This window comes from Diadema setosum, chromosome 8 (genome assembly GCF_964275005.1).
Source record: "Diadema setosum chromosome 8, eeDiaSeto1, whole genome shotgun sequence".
Taxonomy (NCBI): Eukaryota; Metazoa; Echinodermata; class Echinoidea; order Diadematoida; family Diadematidae; genus Diadema; species Diadema setosum.
The window spans coordinates 14,190,413-14,211,574 of record NC_092692.1 but is presented as its reverse complement, the minus strand read 5'-3'; the positions used below and the strand labels follow the sequence as shown (position 1 = coordinate 14,211,574).

Below are 21,162 nucleotides of genomic sequence, written 5' to 3'. Positions count from 1 at the left end.
ATCAGTATACAGCGCCTACTCTATACGTTTTACGTGCGCCACATGGATAATACTTGCGAGACGACCGGACCAAAAGATATATTTCGTGTTCAATAATTTCCAATATCATTTTACACTCTGAATAATTTTTTATTATGTTTTGAATACTCATGTTTTGAAAAAAATATTTTAATGAATTGAAAGATATCAAATAGCATGTAGTCCTAAATATATTTAGTTCGAGCCTAGAACAATTGCGATGGCGGCCTCCTTGATCGATTTTGATTTGGGGCGATGATATGCGTCGCAAGTCAGAAACAAAAAAGCCAAAAAAACATACAACTATAAGGTCGTGAACATTTGTCAAACTTGGAATCATCGTCCTACAAAATTCGTTTTGTGTGTGTGTGTGAGGATCATTTATTACGAGGACGCTGCTGCCTGCCTATTTTTCTTTCCAAGCACCCACGGTCGCGGTCAAGGAGCTGGAGCTCGGAGTCGGGGTTAACCCCGGGGCGCTCCCCAGCATACTGCGCAGCGTTGCGTTCGGGCTGGTCGCAGGCTAGGTGTAAACCACGGACGCGGACGGACGATCACCCCGACTCACGCACGGGGTCTTCTGCTTCTGTGATTCTTGCTTCCACCCACGGCCTACTATTATACGTATTAAGCTGATGACTACTCAGGGTTTTTTTATTGAGCAGTTAAACTTTAGCTGAGAGGATACCATACCCCACCACACTGTGAATGCACTAACCACACAGAAAAAGTCTCCACGACCACACAGCAGCTAGCACCGCATTCCCTCCCTGGACCCTGGCCCTGCCCCGCCCCGGCAGTCCAGGCCTGACTGAGCTGTCTTCACAATCACAGTTCTAACTTCTATTAGATGTTATTTTCTAGTATTTATCTATAGAAGTAGAACCTTGATTTATGTCACTCATTGGGTACTGCACTGGTCTGTGCTCTGTAAAACTCTCTAGTTGCCACTTGCCACTTGTTGACCAAGTTGTTGTTGACCACTTAAAACTTTTTATGTGGTTCCCCTTTCCGAGAAGAAAATGGATTTTTTTTTTTAATTAAACTAGAGATCTAGGCCTACCAGTAAAAAAAACGGTAGAAAGGTGATCTAACTTTTTTGATCTATACATTTTATTTATCATTTGATCATGGTGACATGTAGAAACGTAGCCCGACCAGACGCTGTTTAATACGCTGTACTGTCGCGCTACGCACAGCGACTGGGCTGTGTATAGTTGGTAGAAACAGAAATGTGTAGTGTACTCTTTAGTCTTTGAGTTTGACTGATATCTGACAATTTGTATATTGCTGTTGCAAAATATAGTTTTGTACTGCACAAAGCTGGAATTTAATACATCTCAAGAACGGGCTCAAGAGAATTAACTTGTCACTAGTAATGTCAGTATAGGCATGGTCTGTTGACATCAAATGAAACTTGGGATATTGAATTTACCACCAGCCATTGGGTGCGTGTGGGTATGATACTTCCTCTTTGTTCTCGAAACCTGTGGAAGTTCACCAAATCTCATATTGTCGTGATGGCGCGAGGATATGCGACCAAGGTGCTGAATGTGGCAGAAAAGAATGATGCTGCGAAGTCAATAGCAGAGGTGATGGCCAAGGGCAGATACAGAAGGGTAATTGACAATAATTGAAGTTCCATGACATTGATTTTCTGGCATAAACAAAAGCATTGATAAGAACTTGACTAATTCGCTTTAATGTTTGGTACCTGGTAGTCACGTAATACTTCAGAGAACTATGTAATGACTGAAGTACTAAGATGATGTTAGATGTGGTTTCCTACAAGGTTATCAGGAATTTGTTTTGAAACTCAGTCCTTGATTTTTACCCTAAAAAGAGCTGCACTTCAATTTAGGAGTTCATACAACGTATGCCTTACTCTTACAATTTGTTTTGGGTTTTACTTCATATTTATTGAACAAGTGTTGAAAGAGTTTCCAACTGAATGATTTGTTTTTCAAGTTGACGATAAGCATCATCCCTTTTTGATGAGATTACAGGAGATGGTATAATGTACCACACTTTTTTTTACAGACTATAGTAGTATATGACTCAAAATTTGCAAACTTAGTTCAAAATATGTTGTGCATACAGTAAATGAGGAGCAACAGAAGATCACTTACAGTACATGCAGTGATATTGATCACCATCATCTTGACAAATGCTTTTCATTAATTTACAGAGGGAAGGATTCTCAAAGTTCAACAAGATCTACGAGTTTGAATACAATATTCTGAATCGGCAGTGTGAAATGACTATGACTTCAGTTTCTGGACATCTGCTCAACTATGAGTTCGCAGTTGCTTTTCAAAAATGGTAAGAAGATCCAAAGTGTAATTTTTCATACATGGGGGAACATCTTTACCTAAATATGATTTTGATTGTTTTTGTTTTTTTGTGTGTGTGTTTTTTTTGTTAATGCTGTGTTAAAAGATTGAAATTTGCTTAAATTGTAGAACAGCCACAAGAACATGGGCCTTGTGTGTGTAAGAATAATACTAAAACTGGTGACATTGTTCACATTATTCATGCATACACCAACAGTGGTGTAGAGTTACAATACACTACCAGCTCTTGTCCAGTGCCTAGTATGGCACCTTGAATTTAGCTGCCAATTCAATGATTTACACTTGCTCTCTTCTCCATCTGTGGAATGCCAACTTGGTGATGCGATCTGTCCAAATGGAGAGATTTACGATAGGAAAAGTACAGAATATGGCAATTTTAAAGTCTTTGTTGCTCCATCCCACTTTGGATTAAAAGCACCAAAAGCTCTTCTCTTTTTCTTTTTTTTTCTTTTTTTTTTTGGGGGGGGGGGTATACTACATAATTATCTCTTTGGTCAGATGATATTTTATTATGGTGTGTTAGCAATGGTACAAGTTGTATGAAAATAAAATGAAAGAAAGGGTAAGTGTGGTACAGTGGACTCCCGTTATAACGAAGTCTTCGGGACCGGTACTTTTCTTTCGTTATATCAAAATTTTGTTATAACTGAACAAATAAACAATAAAAATACATGGAGTGGATAATGTTACGACCTGGATTTTTACTTCGTTTGAACCGGAATTTCGTTATAACCGTGTTCGTTATAACGCGAGTGCACTGTAATGATTGAATGATCTTGTTTATCTACACAGGCATTCATGCAACCCAGTGGCCTTGTTTGATGCCCCTGTGCAAAAAGGATGTCCAGATAACTACAGAGATATCAAGGTACTCTATAACAAGCATTCTAGGAGTACAAGTGTATGTGACAAGCATATGTAATATGTGTCTTTCTGGAGCTGTTCTAATCCATTTTGTTTTTCTTTTGATTGGCAGTTGCTTCTTTATCAGAAGCATAATTGAGTACCAGATTGTCTGAAATGTAACCACTGTATGCAAAAGTAGGCTAGACTGATTTCATTCTGAATTTATTGTGTTTGCCCTGACCTGTTAACTTGCATGAGAAGGCTGTCCAATGTATCCCAAAGTGTGCAAGTGGTACATAATGTTACTTGAAAACCTCAAGTGGTGTTGATCGTGCTTATGTAATTCTGCTTTGTAGTGTACCCAAGTAATGTAATGAATGTTATTTGTGAGCATTCTGTATTTGATTTTACTCACATATATTTGTATGAATATGGATGCTTCTACTCAAGTGTATTTGTATGACTTATGTGTGTCAGAAGTCACTGCTTTTTGAGCCACATTTTCAGACTGTTTATATTGGTAAATTTGATACATATGTCACTTCATATTCCTTGCTGCTTTCTGCTTTGCAGAGAACTCTGGAGCGTGAGGCAAGGAGTGCAGAGATTCTGGTCATATGGACAGATTGTGACAGAGAAGGAGAGAACATTGGATATGAGGTCATAGATGTCTGCAAAGCAGGTACCTTCAAAAATTCCTCTTTTAAAGTCAATTGTTCAGATTTTAATGTTTATTAATTACGAAAATTAATGGTTGTCGGTATCTTGGGTGAAGGGTAATATTTAATTTGAGTTAATACTTCCTTCATTTTATGAAAGGTTCTCAAGTTATACTTGTATCTCATGGTCAATTGTACAATTTGTACTTCCCTTTATGTTATGCAGTAAAATATTGTAGGTGGATGATACACTATTTTGCATTTGTCTCAGTTGTCTGAAAATAAAGGGTTTCTTTCAGAGTACAGACAAAGCTGTCTTCCTTCATTTCATCAGCAACTGTCTTATGTTAAGATACTGGTTCCTTTAAATCTGTAATGCCAAGATGTGAGCCTCACTGTAAAGAAATGCCCTGCTTTGTCCAAGATGCTGCTATTTCTGTTTTATGGAATGCAACTTTTCTAAACACAGATGTTGCATGTGTTTTGCTTCTGATGTGCCAAAAGATATTTCAGCAAGCATTTCTCTATTTAATTCTGTTGTAAATCATATAAATGCAGTGACAAATCATTTATGCACTATGAGGTACATGTTGTTCTCTTCTGTTTATTCTGACAGTGAAACCAAACCTTCAGGTGTATCGTGCAAGGTTCTCTGAAATTACTCCTCAGTAAGTATAGAACATAGTGTGCTTTGGACTTTGTACATGTTAGAGCAAACTTAGTTACAGTTCATTTCCTAAGCAAAGTGGAAAACCTATTTAATCTGTGAAGTTAGTTATGAAATGAAAAGATTATTACTATAAAGCATTTAGTGTATTTCTCATTTTCTTTTTGTTTAGGATTGCAAATATTTGACTGTGACTGGATAAATGACTACATAACAGTGTTTTGATACCACAGTTAAACTTCACACACAAGATAGTAGTAGACTGTAGTCCAGTCCAGTTTCTTCATCATACAACTGTACATGCATCTTTGCACCTTTTGCCACCAAGCAAAAGGCAACACATGGTACTTCTTTCCATGGTATTTCAAGTTTTCTGTTAGAATGGGAGTGTTAAGAGCATATGCCTATAGATGGATAACCATATAAATAACCACAATATGTATAAGTATAAAGAATGATCTTTTGTGCTTTCATGGAATTTGCTTTCAGCCATGAATCCATGTCTATCAACTTAAGTGTGAATGCTTAGTCCACTACTTAGTATCACACCTCCTCCTGTTTCTTTATAGTGGTATGATGTGCTATGTGATAGTCATCCTCTCCCCCACTCCCATCCTACTTTTGTTTCTTCTGATTGCAGATCCATTGCCAATGCATGTCGTAATCTGGGCAGACCTGACCAGCGGGTGTCTCAAGCAGTGGACGTCAGGCAACAGCTTGATCTCAGGATAGGTAGGAGAAATAGACCTCTATAAGTCCCTTATCAACATCATCTTTCTTATCATCATCATCATCATCATCATCCTTGTCATCATTATCATTATCATCATCATCGTCCTCAGCTTTACATCTTACGTCATTTAGATTATTCTTTTCTCCCTCTGCATTTTCTTCATTTGTTTTCATCAGACATCTTCAATCATGAATCATATCATTGTCATCATCATCAAGGTCTACACACTCCTCTTACCAGTCTAATCTTGGTAATAGCCTAGTGAGGCATGAACCGTTGAATTTGACTAAAATGTCTCTTTGACTAGTCAACAGGCACATTTGGTCAGTTTCCACTATATGTTGGCGTGAAATTGATCTTTATAGTTTTGAGTCACCAAGTAATATCATTCATACTAGCATCCATCCGTAATTGAATTTCCAGGTGCAGCATTCACCAGGTTTCAGACCCTCCGCCTCCAGAGAGTCTTCCCAGAACTTCTGGCCAATCAGCTCATTAGCTTTGGCTCCTGCCAGTTCCCCACCCTGGGCTTCGTGGTGGAGCGCTACAAGCAGGTGGAGGCCTTCATCCCAGAGACTTTCTACAAGATCAAAGGTATTTTGAACCACAAGGTTACCATCTACCAGGAATAACCTGAAATTAATTTGTAGTAGTGGTCAGTTACAATTCATTCTTGAATTCATTTATAAATGTTGATTACATAGTTTTCAACATTGCTGTATTTGCATGGACAAAGTATTTGCATACATGGCAGTTAGGTTTGTTATGAAATGAGATGACAAGATCTGAATTCTGATCTGTTGTCATATATTCAGTAGTATATGTGTTGATGCACAGTTTCCCACTTTTGCTACTTTTTAAAAATTCTGCTATGTTTCCACCAACTGCCAGAAATCCGAATGAATTGTGTTAGTGGTCAGATATGATCAATTCTGGGATCATTTTACAAATGTTGATTACATACATAGTTCCAGCATGGCTGTATTTGGATGGGACTATGTGCATGTTTTTGAGTTCTGATCTGTTTTCACATCTTATATTTGTTGATGGACAGTTTCCCACCAGACAGAAGAGGGTTTGGTGGACTTCAACTGGAAGAGACACCGATTGTTTGACCAGCTGGCCTGCCAAGTGTTCTATGACATATGTACAGAGGTAAGTCAACACAGAATATTCCAGGCAGGTTTACTGTGCATATGCTTACGGAAGAGCTGACCCAGGAACTTTAGGTGAAACTTTGATTGATTGATTGATTGATTGATTGATTGATTGATTGATTGATTGATTGATTGATTGATTGATTGATTGATTGATATTTTATTTTTATTAACTTCAATTCAGTACGCACGACATATTGCTTCAGTTGTGCACATTCAGGTAAAATTAGTGTTTGCTGAGTGTAACCTTCCTACTCTTCACTGTCCAGGCATGAGTTCATATGAAATTGTAATACACTGACAGAAGTAACTTGATTTACAAGGTATCCTAAGTAAAATGATAACATCTTGCAATATATGTATTACATCATGCACATGCGCTTAATACAGTTTGATTTGGACATGTGCCAGTGTGTATTTGATTGTGTACATTCACATGCTATTTTGTAACCTACTTACCTTGTTTTCAAAAAAAAAAAATTTTGAGTTTGACATATCATCTTGATCCTTTTTGAGCGAGCATTCCACCTGTTGCTACTCTGTTTAATATTTAGAATCCCTTAGCTACTGTGGTTGAGGTGCGTAGCAAACCAAAGAGCAAGTGGAGGCCCCTTCCTCTGGATACTGTGGTAAGTTTGTGTATCGGTACATCCATACTCTGTGACACGAGTCAATTGATGAAACAGCATTCATTGGTTGTCCTTTTGTCACTCAAATGGCAGCAAAAGTTTTAGCTCAGCCTATAGCACTGTGTTACCAAGTTGTGTTAATTCTCCTTGTGAGTATGATAATTTCTTGTTGCTACGTTTGCTTTAGAATGACTAGAAAATAGACCCTTCTGGAATTTGTGTAGGCACTACACTGTACATGTCACTACGAGAATATGATGGGGTGGTTGACTGATTAGATTTAGGGAAAAACTAGTGTATGTATGCAACTGGAAAGTATGAAGATTAAGATAACATGTAGCATATCATAGGGGAAGATGATGAATCTTTCTGGTATATGCTACAATGTAGTTCATTTGCTTACTATGCAGTAAATACAATGCAAAATGTTCTCTCACTCGTATTGTGTGTCCTCGCTTCAATTTGTCTCTTTCTTTCTGTACATGGGCTCTATGTCTCACTGATCTTTGACCTCACTAGGAACTTGAAAAACTGGCTGCAAGAAAGTTGAAGATCAGTGCTCAGCAAGCTATGAAAATTGCAGAGAAGCTCTACACTCAGGGGTATGTAAAAGGATGTGCTTTTCGAAGTCAAATTTGATATTACTACGTGGTCACAAGAGTGCTTTAACTAACTGCAAATGTCATTTGCTTTTCAGAATGTCTTCCACTATTTTTCCTATGTTGTGTGCACGTGTATTCCTGTTCTTTTTCTTGCTGTTCAAAGATGCTCTTGAATTGTTTTGAACAGTGTAAAACTGTTGTGAAACTAGTAGTCAAGGTTTTGTGCTTCTTTGAATTCAGTATCCTGGCAGTGAGAGCTGATTCCTATAAACTCTTTAATCTTTGAAATCTTGAATTATGATTGAAATGTTCACTTACCATATATTTATAATATTTGGCTATTGTCTTTCTGACACTTGCATTTGAAACCATTTCTTGCCTCTCAAGATCAATATAGTAGTGAAGACAGTGGTTTGGAGGGTATGCAAAACAAACCATTCTGCATTTATTTGTACAATAGCATGAAAGCTGAAATGCAAAAGATAAGACAATCTTCTATCCTGTGGTCTGGTGTGAATCTCAAAAATTCCCTAACTTTCCATTGAGTTTGAGAGGAATTGGGCTTCAGTCAGCATTTGCATCTACATTCATTCACCTTTGCTTCATGTTTTTTTGTTTTCTCTAGCTCAGTATACACTTGTAGTTGTTTATACACTGCAGATAGCAGCAGAGATATAAAGCTGAACAATGATATTTTATGGGAAGCAGAGTGAGCCACTTAAATCATGCATTTCATAACTGTGTCATTACTCTGCTCTGTTTGGATGGATAGATTACATGCATGGAACAATATCACATTGTAATAAAATAGTACATGAGTCCAATATAAATTTGTAATATAGGAGTTACACTGTATACTGGATCCTACTTCACAAAGAGACGGAATAATGAAATACTTTATTGTTGTTTTGTTGTGTGTTCTTTGCAGATACATCAGCTACCCCCGTACTGAGACCAACATCTTCCCAAAGGAGCTGAACCTGGTGCCTCTCATTGAGAAGCAAACACAAGATCCACAGTGGGGTGGTGAGTTTGATGAACATCCTCTGTCTGTATTGGTCATTATCTGTTTTATCTTGACCCTAGAACTCTAATCTGTTATTTGTAAGTTAAAATGTTATGAGATTGAATCTGATTAAATCATGCTCTCTAACACATTCACTGCAAGATACATCAAAGGCTACTGATTCAATTTGTAGATTTAACTTCCCTTTGAACTGGACTTACATTAACAGTGTATTTGTTTTCCTCTATCAGCCTTTGCTGGGGGCATACTGCAGCGTGGCCCCACCCCAAGGCAGGGCACCAAGACCGACCACGCCCATCCCCCCATCCACCCCATTAAACATGCCAGCAACCTGCAGGGCAACGAGCAGAGGGTCTATGAACTGGTGGTTCGTCACTTCCTTGCCTGTTGCTCCCAGGTAGGTTTGGGTGGCAGGCATTTGCACAAAGAAGACTGAGGAAAACCCCAGAGCATGGTGGGGGAGGGGGCAACTCTGTCCTGACTTAGCAGTCACACTTTGCTGTTATGTGGCTATTACTTGCATTTTTTTTTTCCTGCATGGCATAGTCAAGAAATATTCCTTGCACTTTCGGAGATTCTAATTGAAATTATGGATTCCAAGGAGGCTGGAAAAGCACTCTCTTCTAAGGGCCCTAGCCCAAAAGAAAATAGTGCAATTTCCGTCACTAAAGAATCCATAATGTCACTAGAAGCTCAAAACAGTGCATGATATATATTTGTGTATATTCCACCATGAAAGAATCTTTAAATAAAAAGTAGTAAATATGTTAGAATGTGTATGATTGTATATTACAGCACAGACGAAAAAAACACCGGGGTGGACACAATTTATATGGTGGTCTATGAGGCCAGTACCGATAGTACTTTACACATGCTGTCAATGAAAAAACAGTGGTTGATTGCATGTCTGTGTAATCTATGACATACTATTTGTGGTATGGTGTCATGGTATAACATATCTTTCTCCATTGGTATTTTGTTTAAACATTATTAGCATCATAGCAATGTTATGTTTGGTCACATCATGCCATGTAAACCAATCGCTAAATATCATTTTAGTAGGGAAGGATATAATGTCAAATATTGAGTCTTGCTATTGACTGCCATAGCTTCTCCTCAACTCCTACATTTTCTCATTCTAGTTAGTCTCACATCATTCCATCTTTCCCTTACAGGATGCACAAGGTAAGGAAACCATCGTCGCGATCACCATAGCATCAGAGGAGTTCACTGCCACTGGCCTGATGATCATCGCCCGTAACTACCTCGACGTCTATCCCTATGACCGCTGGAATGCCAAGACCATTCCAACCTTTGAAGAGGGACAGCAGTTTGAGCCAACTACAATAGAGGTGAAAGCCCTGTTAGACTGGATGGAAATAAAAGAGCAGTTTGATATGCTGCAGATTGCCTATGTTGGCCATGAATTGAATGTGATATTCTCAAACTATGCAAAGACATATATCAGTGATAGTCTGAAGCTAACATATAAATCAAAGAAGAGCATGATCTCAAATGCAGCATACATTTAATTTGCCATTGTGCTCTTTCACTTCACTGTAGGCAAAGGCCTGGTTGAAATACATTTGAATTATGGTTAACTATACACTTGGATTGCAGATATGTAGACTTTTACATGACAAAACCATGCACCATTTCTTGTAGTAGGCAAGAATTCTTGATTACAGTCAAAGACAGTGTGTTAGAACAAAAGCAATTCGTGTCACAAGGTGCCAATCCAGCCTATCACAAGTCATGCTATAAATGAGCAATTTAGTATGAATTGTACATTTAGAAATCTTAGGCTCAAGAACCAGCAGTGCAAGACTTAACTCAACATTTGAACACTTCTAGATTGCCAACAGCATTAATACTAATCCTCTTGGATATGCAACCTCTTGATATATGGACTAAAATATATCTTGTTGACAGAATCACCAAGGGATTGAGGGTTAGTGCAGGAAATGAGGGGAGGGGGAAAAAGCACCATCATATTATTATATACCCGTTTTTTGCATCTGTTCACCCCACCCAAACCCCAATTGTTCCATATAAGGTAATGCTTCTTTTAATTCATTTCAATCAAAGACAGTGAGCACAATGATTTTCTGTGTGAATGCAGGACCCTACCAATACATGTGGGGCAGGTGATCAAATGACCTTTGCCCCAATTTGGCAGCTTTTGATATTCATTTTCCAATTGACGATCTTTGCACTTCACCTAACGTACAATATAAAGTCAATGTATCCAGTCATTGTTCTAGTGTATGTTATTGTGTTGTCAATTCTGTCTGCATGTACACGTATCTGTGTGTTTGTCCAGATGACCGACGGTCAGACCCAGCCACCACCCCTCCTCACAGAAGCCGACCTGATCTCCCTCATGGACAAACATGGCATTGGTGAGCTCCTGGCCTCCGTTTTCCCCGTCCAGGGTTGGATGAAGCATAAGCTTCCTGAAACTTGCTTGCTGCACGAGCATCATGCACAGTAGCACCACTGCTTCTCAACAGGAAATGGGCCTTCACGTTAAAGGGATGGTACAGTATTGGTGGAGATGAGAATTTGGCTTTTAACTTTTTGCGAGATACCAAAAAAAAACACTTATGATATAGCACAGAGCATACCATTTTAAGAGGAATTCAAAGTTTATTTGATGAAAATCGGGGTTGGAATAATTGAAACATCCAAAAACAAAGTAAAACAAAGCAATCGTAATAAAGTGTGGGTCCCACACGTTATTAGAATCGCTCTTTTTTGGATATCTCAGCCATTTCAAAACCAGTTTTCATCAAATAAACGTTGAATTCCTCATAGAATTACTTGCTCTTTCATATTTCATAGGAGGTTTCTCATTATCTCACCTAAAAATGTTAGAAACCTGAAATTAGGTCTCAACCAAAACTGTACGTTCCCTTTAAACATTATTGTGTCAATCGTTTACTTAGTATTTGCAGGGATTTGTTTGCATTGATGCTTGTACTCTATTCTGCACAGTAAACATAGAATAAATGTCATTGGGACTAATACTATTTGAAGGATACATACTCTCTGCAACATTAGCAGAATGCAGCATGTGAAACATTGCCTCGTAACAACCATGACAGATATCATATAGATTTTCAACCTTTTTTTGTAGATGGCAGTGGTCAATGTCAGAATGGATGTATAAACCACTACATGAAATTGCTTGAAAGGATGTTGCTGTGTTGTACATTTTGACATTTTGTCTACATGTGCAATAAAGACTATGCATGGAAGACATTAGTAAAAGAAAAAAAAAAAGAATGAAGAGGATAAAGTCATTTCATGTCCAACCATAGTTCATCCCTTGAATAGACAAAAACATGACTCATGTCTTTAACTAATCCTGGCAGGCACTGATGCTACCCATGCAGAGCACATTGAGACAATCAAGTCAAGGTTGTACGTTGGGGTGAGGCCAGACGGTAGGCTGGTGCCAGGAGAACTGGGCATGGGGCTGGTGGAAGGGTACGACAACATGGGCTATGAGCTCTCCAAGCCCAACCTGAGGGCAGAGTTGGAGTCAGACCTCAAGAAGTAAGTCCCTCATTAAACATGGTTTATGATGAATGTACAATTGTATCTACTTGTCTTTTTCTTCCTCTTAATTATGCATAGATGGTGATGATGATAATGATGATGATTATCATTGTGAGTAGTATCACAAGTTGAAGTAGTACAATAGAAACCATCATTAATGAAATATCATTCTCATTCTTATTACCATTTACTTATTAATCTACAGTGTATATGTATGAAAAGTCATAGAAAGTAAAGCAACAAATCAGAGTGCTCACCCAGAAAAACAAATCAGACAAAAGAAGAGAAACAAATGCAACAGGAAGAACAAAAATTCAGATGGATAGATATCATATGATTTATGTTATGATTTAAAAGAAGCATTTTGTGAGCGAGCAAGTATTGAATGCAGATTCAAACATGTTTGTTGAATACAAAATGGTGCTCTATATGCCACAATATGAATGGATCATTGAATTATGCTTATAGTTTTCTGAAAGGCTTAGTATTTGAAAGAAAAACCTAGCAAAAATTGGAGGTTATGCACTGTGCCATGAAACAATAAATAAAAGAAGAAAAAGTCTCCCTCGAGAGAGAACTTGTTATTGTGGCAAATATGTGTAAGGAAATTTCTTGTTTATTTGTGATCAAATATGCAACAAAAAACCTTGCATGTGGCACTTTCCGTAGAATATGTGATGGCCAGAAAAATCCTGACGCAGTCCTTGGGGAGCAAGTGGAAAAATACAAGCAAGTTTTCATCGAGGCAGCTCGGAAGGTGTGTACGTTTCAATCACTGCCTGTAGCATGATCATTGTAATGATTTTTCTTTTCATAAATGTATGCATTTTTTCATGTCCTCATAGAACAGTCACATTCTCATTTCTTGCTGCAGGATTTCAGTGGGCATTCATACAAAATGCACTTCATACATTTTTCAAATGCAAAATTCACTCACCCGTTGGAACTATCTTTTTAGATACAGCAACATACAGTCATCAGAATCATTCACTGGTTCTGCCGCACTGAGCGTTTGAAAAGATATCAGCATGGTATATCAGTGTGAAGATTATAGAGACAAGTAGCTATTTGAGAACAAGGAGTGCTAGCTCCAAAGACTTTGAACAGTGTTAACATCTTTTTAGATCTCAGTTGACATGACAGGTCATACTGTCTTTTGTTTTTCAGTCTGAAGTGCATCAATTGTGCCGAGTCAGTTTTATCTCACAGCACTTCTCATGTATACCTCATGATTTGTGATTGTGCTGATACTGTTTGTAGAACTGGTGATGAAGATTATTGAAGTCACTTCATTTTACCCCTGCCAAGTACTTGTTCTGATGACTGAAACTCAATGTATATCAATACTCAAAATGTATGAGAACAAAATTAGTATTGTTCCTTTTTAACCCATTGAGGACGAGCTGGGTTTACTATGATGCATTTTCCACAGACACCTGTCTGAGTACTAGTCTTCAATGAGTTAAGAAGAATCTGTGCTTTTGTCCCATCTGTGCAGGCCACAACACTTGATAATGCCCTGGAGCAGTACTTGGGGCAGCCAGCCCAGTCACAGAATGCTGCTGGTAAGAATGAATCTAAATAGGGAATGTTGACTTTTAATTAGAAGACAAGTCAGAATTGAAGTTGTTATATGAGCTGAAATCAAAATAAGTATTGCAGTGGATTATTGATGGGTAGAAATTTGATACATATTAGGGAAGGTAGCACAGTAAGGTAAATATTCCAGAATGTTGAAAACAATCATCTGTGAATGGATTGGAATTAATCAACAAATAGGGTTTATCTCAAGAGATATATGACTAATCATTCCAACTTCAGAATTATATGGAAGAGAGTGTTTAGATGTTTCTTGAAAGTACTTTATTCTCCCTTTATTGAGCAGTGGATCTTGAGCATAATTTATCGATGTCATGCTCGTGTGTATGCTTGTATACATGTTGTTTGTTTTTGTTTTTTGTTCTTTTGGGAGGGGGTTTTGGGGGATGGGGATGGGGAATTTGGAATTAAAGTGTAATTGAAAAGTAGCTCAACCATTATTGCATTAAGATGCAAAAGAGAGAGTAGATGCTCAGGAATGCATTAAGGCATGCATGTGGGTCTTCCTTGATATGTTAATACTGCTATGATATTTTACTTTGTTAACATTTTACATTTACTTTGGGGTCAATGTATTATGTTTTATAAAATGTATTGTAGCATCATGTTGTGTGTTGTATACAAGCATTTGCTGTACTCTTTTCTCAGAGTTACATTCAATGCCTTTTTTTATAATGATTTCCAATTTGCTTAAACAAACAAACAAAAATTTTTTCCAGATATATGGAAAGATATAGGGATTGTTGCGCTGAATGAATTGAAGTGAATTGACTTTAAATGCATCTTGATGGGAGGGAACAAGGGAGAGACGTTGGAGTAGATTGGAATACATTCTCATTCTGTCCCATCCAGCCCTACCAGTGAGCACCCCGGCCATCGTCCGGTCGTGTCCCCAGTGCGGTCAGCCCATGTCCCTCAAGGAGAGGAAGACAGGGGGATGGATGGTCAGCTGTATGGGCTACCCAGCCTGCAAGGCAGCGGTCTGGCTACCAGCGGCCGTGGAGTCGGCTGAGCTCTCAGACACGGTCTGCCAAGAAGTACGTGTGAAACATCTCAATGTGTGGGAAACACAACATTCTATTTTGTAGGATACATTCAAGTGTTTTGCTCTTCTTGATAGCTTCTCTACTGTCCTTCTTCCTTGATAGCATGTGCAACCTCCTTATTTCCTTTGTTTCACATTTTTACCACCTACATAGCTCTTCTCTTCTTAACCTGTTGAGGACAAGGTGATTTTGTTTTAAGACACATTTCTCATAGATACCTGCCCGAGTATACTTGACTAATCTTCAACGGGTGAAAGGGAAATTCTGTCCACATATTGTGTTCACTTTGTATGAGACAATTTTTTTTAAAACCTGTTCGTCGTATATAATAAGAATGATACACGTTTGCATGTAAAATTCAACCATGTCAGCGCTGGATTGCACTCACCTAGTAACTACATTGTAAGCCGAGGTATAGCATTCCTCGTGGGCTGTGACAGCAGCATAGCAGTATCGATAACACCATGCTATTTCCAGTACATGTACTTTGAATGTAGAACACACGGATTGTTTATGGTCAGCAAAGGGACTCACTGAGTAAAAACAGTCTGTACAAGTATTATTGCTTGTTACGCATTCTTACTTGTTTTGTGAAAAGTAAAGTAACAGTTACTAGACCCTCGCAACTGCAAAATTAATAATGTGAAAATATCCAACAAGTAGCAGTTTGCAAAAATATCTGTATGCAAAATATTTCAGCTCATACAGTATTGAAGCATGGAATCTCATTTTGAGCTCACACATAGTGCCTTCAGTGTATGCCTTATACATACAATGTTTTGCAGTGTTGAAGTGGGTATTAATTATTTATGTCATGGAAATATTCAAGAAAAAATTTTAGTTTTGAAAATAGTCATTCATTTTCCTAGAATCAGAACACAGAAACATATCTTTGGAGGAATTGAAATATGTACAAAAATACTCTCATCTGTGAAATTGTAAGCAGGTAAAATTTCACTTGAATTTGTTCTGCATGAAAAATTAATCCCAAAATTTTCAGCTCTTACTGAAGTCAAGTTATCATGCACTGATAAAGCAAAATCTTCAGTAGTTATCACTGTGAGCTATAAAAGAAAGTGAGTGTCGAATATATAGCAAAGAGTGTCAATCACCAAAGCTGTCATGCCTCCACTTCACTTCGATTTTCCTCCAGTGTCGCCCCGGCCCTGTCCACAAGATCAAGTTCAAGTTCAAGCGCGGAGCTGTTCCGCCAATGATGCCACAGGAGTGAGTGAAAAACGTTTATTTCTTGGACATATTTGCTGTGTTCAGTGCTAACATGGTTGCTTCTCATGGCAGCATGCAAAAAACCCCCCAAACAAAGCACTTACAAGACTGAAACCTACAATATGCTGACGTGTCAAAGAAAACTACATGTGGTGAATGAGCAGACTACCTTCACTATCATGACAATAAAGCTCTCCTGGCGCAAATGTGTATCCATTGAGAGAGATATACGTAATATAGATTGAACACCATGCAGAAGTAACCTGTAAATTGATTATGAAACATTCTTTTATTCTTTCATGTTTGGCAGCTCTTCGTCTGTTGAGAATGATAAGGGCGTTAAGTTGCCACAAAACCTATAGTGTTCAAGACCACTTAACGCCCTTCTCATTCTCAACAGACGATATGTAGTGAAAAGATGACTATATGGTTCACAGGTCATACATTTTTCATTGGAAATTATATTTCAAGATGTTATTTTTCACATAGGTTTGTAAGTAAAGATATAATGCAGCTCAAAAAACTGTGGATGGTTGGGAGTATTTTGATATGTTCATTCTTCTTTCAATTTGAAAGCAGCCATGTTTTTCCTTACATTAGATCTAGCTTGATTAGCATGGGTAATATTCCCGTTTTAAACCCAAACATATGTCTTGTCATTACTGGTTTGGCATGTGAGTATAACCATAACTTTATACTGTTGAATCAGTACAGCGTTTGTTTGTTTGTTTATTTCTTAATTTGTTTGTTTATCTATTTCTTAATTTGTTTGTTTGTTTGTTTGTTTGTTTTCTTTCATGTGCAGTGGTTGGCAACCATGTACTGCTTGTGACCCCTGGTATGAAACTGTTATTCTTTAAATGATATTCCGCAGGTACAAAGGATGCATTGGAGGCTGTGATTCCACCCTCAAGGATGTCCTCGATCTCAATCTGAGTTACCTCAGACGAGGGAGCCAGTCAGCTACAGGTGATTTTTGAAAATCATTCAAGGCCAAATAACTGAGCAAAAAAAGAAGTGCACACTTGTTGATTTGCCAGTTGCCATCCAATGTACTTTTGAATAAAACTATTAAAAAAAAAAAAAAAAAAAAAAACATGTGAGAGTTTGATGGTGTTAAATTATTGGTAGATTTGCAGAGCAGTGAGTGCACAAAAGCCATAACATTTTTTATTTAAACTGTAAAATCAAAACACCTTACAGCAATCATGAGATAGTGGTAAAAATATATTTGCATGTGTAGAATGCTGATATTATGATTTAATGCTGAAAAACATTAGGTTGAATAGAAAGTCAAGTTATACCTCTTGGACTTAATTTCAGATAATTTGTGGTATTAACAACAGCAAAAATTAAAATTAAGCAAAAAGTATTCGTCTTTCATTGTGTCTTTGAAGGATATGTTCCCATCTTCAACGTGCAAACCTTGTCACTGTTTATGCTAAGGTCATATACTTTAATATTTGTAACTGAAGTAGAGCAGTCAGTATGTTGGCATCGTTGATAGATAGTTTGCTGCAAAGTAAAATGAAGCAAAAGTATTTGTCGTTCATTGTTTCTACGAAGGATATGTGCCCATCTTTAACTTGCAAACCTAAATGTTTGTGCTAGGGTCATATCTATTTATAACTGAAGTAAAGCAGTCAGTATGTAGGCATTATTGATAGATAGTTTGTTGCAAAGTATTTTTGTTATCAAATTTTACAGGAGGAAGTGGACAGATGTCAGCCTCGCATGTTGGAAGAGGCAGAGGAAGAGGGGATGGAGGATTTGGTAACAGAGGAGGGAATGGCTTTGGAGGAGGAAGAGGAGGAGGAGAAGGAGGTGGAGGTGGTGGTGGAGGAGGTGGTGGTAGGTTCGGTGGAGGAACACAGAGAGATGATGGTGATGATGAGGAGGCAGCACATTGGTTCAACTCTGGAGGAACATCATCCTCATCATCAGCCAATAACAGGACATATGGAGGAGGAGGAGGAGGAAGAGGAAGAGGAGGAGGGGGAGGAGGAGGGGGATGGAATGGAACTTCATCATCATCATCTAGGTCATATTCGACATCATCATTTGCTGGACCTACGAGGGCACCCCTGTCTCAGATAGCTTCCAGGTATGAAATGAATTGACCAGAGCAGGATAAAAACTGAACTTTACAAAGCTTGTTACAAAACTTTACTACAAAGTAATGCATGACTTTAAGTTGATCCTGATTTGTAAAGTATACTGTGAAATTGTTTGTCTTTCTTTTATTAGCCTTTATCATTCTTTATCGTTTGATTGGTGAGCCGTTTTTTCCCATGGAGGGCTGCACAGTGCTTTGCAAATATCGCCTGCGATAATAAGAAATACAGTTTGTCCTACCTTGCTGTTGGTGGTTATGACATAGTATAATGGTTTTCACAACTACAAGATAAACAGGGAGATATGATGCTGTTTGTAGCTGTGACTGATTATCATTTTTTTTTATTGACTTTTTTGCAACAAAGTTGTCTTTGATTATCAAAGATGTCTTGATATATTACAATGAATATTACTAGAGATCCAATGTTCCAAGATGCATGGATTAGCTATGCACTTATAGTTGTTGATCACCTTTAATCCCATGCATCCAGTAGGAACAGGAATGGGAGAGACGTGTCTGACAGTTCTGGCAATGCTGTGGTGTGTAACTGTGGTCAGGACGCTATACAACTTACCGTTCGAAAGGAAGGACCCAATCAAGGTTTGAATCTTCCAGCATTTTTAATTTTTTACCCTTAGGCATTGTAGAAGCCTCCTCATTGCTGTTCAGTGCCTTGTTCGTTATATAGTTTGTGTATTTATACTGTGGCTGCATAGTGATTTCAGGCATGAGTACAGTTGTTGTTTGTCGTTTGTTTTGTTTTGTTTTGTTTTGTTTTTCCTTCCTTACTAGGTAAGGGGTGCATCTTTCATAAAGCTAGACAAGTTTGATAATAGTGGTTAACAAATGAGTATGCGAGTCTTTGTCAAGTCAATGGGATTCTGAATGAGAGACATATTTCCTGATTCATTGTCCAAGATTCAGGGGGAAAATTCCATGCTACATGGCTAGCAAAAGTGGGATTGAGGAGGGGAGAGTGTACATCATGGTGTAGCAATACTTGACACTTTAAAACCACTCTGAAAGGCATTTCGTTTTTATGCCCTACAACCTTACACTTGAATTACCAAGTGTCCATATGTATATTTTGTTAGCACACAGCCTAAGTTTTTGTTGGCAGTTTTACAAGGAAAATACCATAGAAAGGCATCATATCCTCTTTGTACAAGTGCAAGAAGTTTTATGCTGCACCAAGAGTTCTGAGTATTTGAGTTAATATCGTGCTAAATCTTTTTCCCAACAGGTCGTCAGTTCTTCAAGTGTCAGTCGGGAGGCTGTAACTTCTTCCTGTGGTCGGATGAGAACACCCAGGGCCAGTCAGCAGGAGATGACTCTCACTTCAACAGTGGTGGTAGGGGAGGCTTCAACTCTTCTGCCCCTGGATCCACAAATGGAACATTCCAGAGACATTTCAGAGACAGTGGCAGGAATGGCGGTGACCAGGGCAGCTCCACTAACGTCTGGGGGGAGATCATGTGTCAGTGCAATGGTGCAGCAGTACAGTGAGTACTACCATCACTCTCGTGTTGAGCTAGTGAGGTTCTTCTTTTTGTCACGTAATACCATGTGTTGAGCTGTTATCGTAATTCAACTGTTGCTAGTAACGTAGGGCAAACCACAAAGGATCAGCATCTTTTGCTTGTGCGCTTTCTGTGCAAGAATCACAATCTTCGGCACAACTCCTTACAAACACCAGAGTGAAATCACCAGTTAAGTAAAGTTAAGTGGAATGCCAAGGGAAAGAAGAGTCATTGAAACAAGTTGTACCCACTGTGTGTGTGATGTTGGGGTATGCTACAGTTGTTTTGCTTGTTAATGAGATAATGAGAGCTGTTAGAAAACAGTCAAATACATGGACTGTCCCTTCACTTTCTTGTTGAATTGTTCAGAGAAGATTTACTGCATGTAATCTATACTCCTCGTAAAATTAGATTTACTGAATTTAAAAAAGGATATCCTTCATTCTATCCTAACCACCTTTTTTATGTTGTTGTTGTTGTTTTTCCCCTCTTTTTTTTTTTTTTTTTTGCCCCTGAAAGACGCACAGTCCAGAAGGAGGGTCCAAACAAGGGGCGACAGTTCTACGTCTGCGGGAAGTCAAGAGAGAAGCAGTGCAGCTTCTTCCAGTGGGCTGATGAGGAGCCGAGGACCAGTGGAGGAGGCTTTGGGAGAGGCTCATCCTTTGGGAGAGGTATGTATGATGCTGTCCTCTCAATCTCAACAGATTTACAAATTTTCAGTCATCATAATTAAGAGGCACTTGACCCATTGAATCCTGGGGATATTTTGCCTATCTGTCATTCTGAATTGGTAGCTGGGAACTTCTCTGTGCATCTTCTCTTTAAGAAATATACAATGGATCTGGTTCTATCCCTTGAATTTTCTCAAAATCAGAAACATATTTTGTTTGTGTGCTGTGGTGTCTTTTTCATTTATTTGAACATCAACATACTTGTATCCATTGTTATGCACTGATTGTCAAAGTTGTATTCTATTTCTCCTCTTTTATTTGAAACTGTTTTGTCTTTCCTGGAAGGGGGCCATTCCTCATTTCAAGGAGGTAGAGGAAGAGGAGGAGGAAGAGGAGGAGGTGGAGGAGGTTGGGGTGGAAAGGGTTTCTCCAAAGACAACAAGAGGAGGAAAGCAACCTGCAGTATCTGCCACGAAGAGGGTTAGTTTGTTGAAGTTGAGAATGTGTGGGGCTTTCAAAGCAAGCAGTGAGATACAGTATATAGCTTCAGATTGAAGACAACAGGATTTTTCGCAATCAGTGTTTTCACGTCAGAGAAAAGAAATCGACAAGATAACCAGTATATTCTTTGTGGATGCAGGGTTTGTGGAAAAATAATGCCTAGGGGGATGTTTATACAGTGCTTGCTCACATTTAACAGTTATTTCAAGCCTTGTCTCACTGATGC

At 38.4% G+C, this 21,162-nt stretch overlaps 1 protein-coding gene across 1 annotated transcript; it reads left to right on the top strand.

Annotated features, from left to right (window-relative positions):
* The first annotated feature begins 1,224 nt into the window (after positions 1 to 1,224).
* Positions 1,225 to 20,920, top strand: LOC140232074 (DNA topoisomerase 3-alpha-like). Its single transcript, XM_072312226.1, has 25 exons — positions 1,225 to 1,637; positions 2,207 to 2,340; positions 3,165 to 3,240; positions 3,792 to 3,900; positions 4,494 to 4,545; positions 5,185 to 5,276; positions 5,701 to 5,871; positions 6,332 to 6,432; positions 6,989 to 7,063; positions 7,583 to 7,665; positions 8,594 to 8,691; positions 8,923 to 9,089; positions 9,868 to 10,044; positions 11,016 to 11,094; positions 12,070 to 12,253; positions 12,926 to 13,013; positions 13,755 to 13,821; positions 14,708 to 14,892; positions 16,055 to 16,128; positions 17,003 to 17,097; positions 17,836 to 18,232; positions 18,735 to 18,844; positions 19,488 to 19,746; positions 20,284 to 20,435; positions 20,781 to 20,920. Exons 1-25 carry the CDS (start codon positions 1,479 to 1,481, stop codon positions 20,918 to 20,920), a joined length of 3,324 nt encoding a protein of 1,107 aa, XP_072168327.1. The 5' UTR covers positions 1,225 to 1,478.
* Positions 20,921 to 21,162: the final 242 nt, after the last annotated feature.

Excerpts from the sequence above, each read along its gene's own strand:
- LOC140232074 (XM_072312226.1), top strand. The coding sequence starts at position 1,479 with ATGATACTTCCTCTTTGTTCTCGAAACCTGTGGAAGTTCACCAAATCT. Across the intron at positions 1,638-2,206 it reads CCAAGGGCAGATACAGAAGG|AGGGAAGGATTCTCAAAGTT; the intron begins GTAATTGACAAT and ends ATTAATTTACAG. Across the intron at positions 7,064-7,582 it reads CCCTTCCTCTGGATACTGTG|GAACTTGAAAAACTGGCTGC; the intron begins GTAAGTTTGTGT and ends TGACCTCACTAG.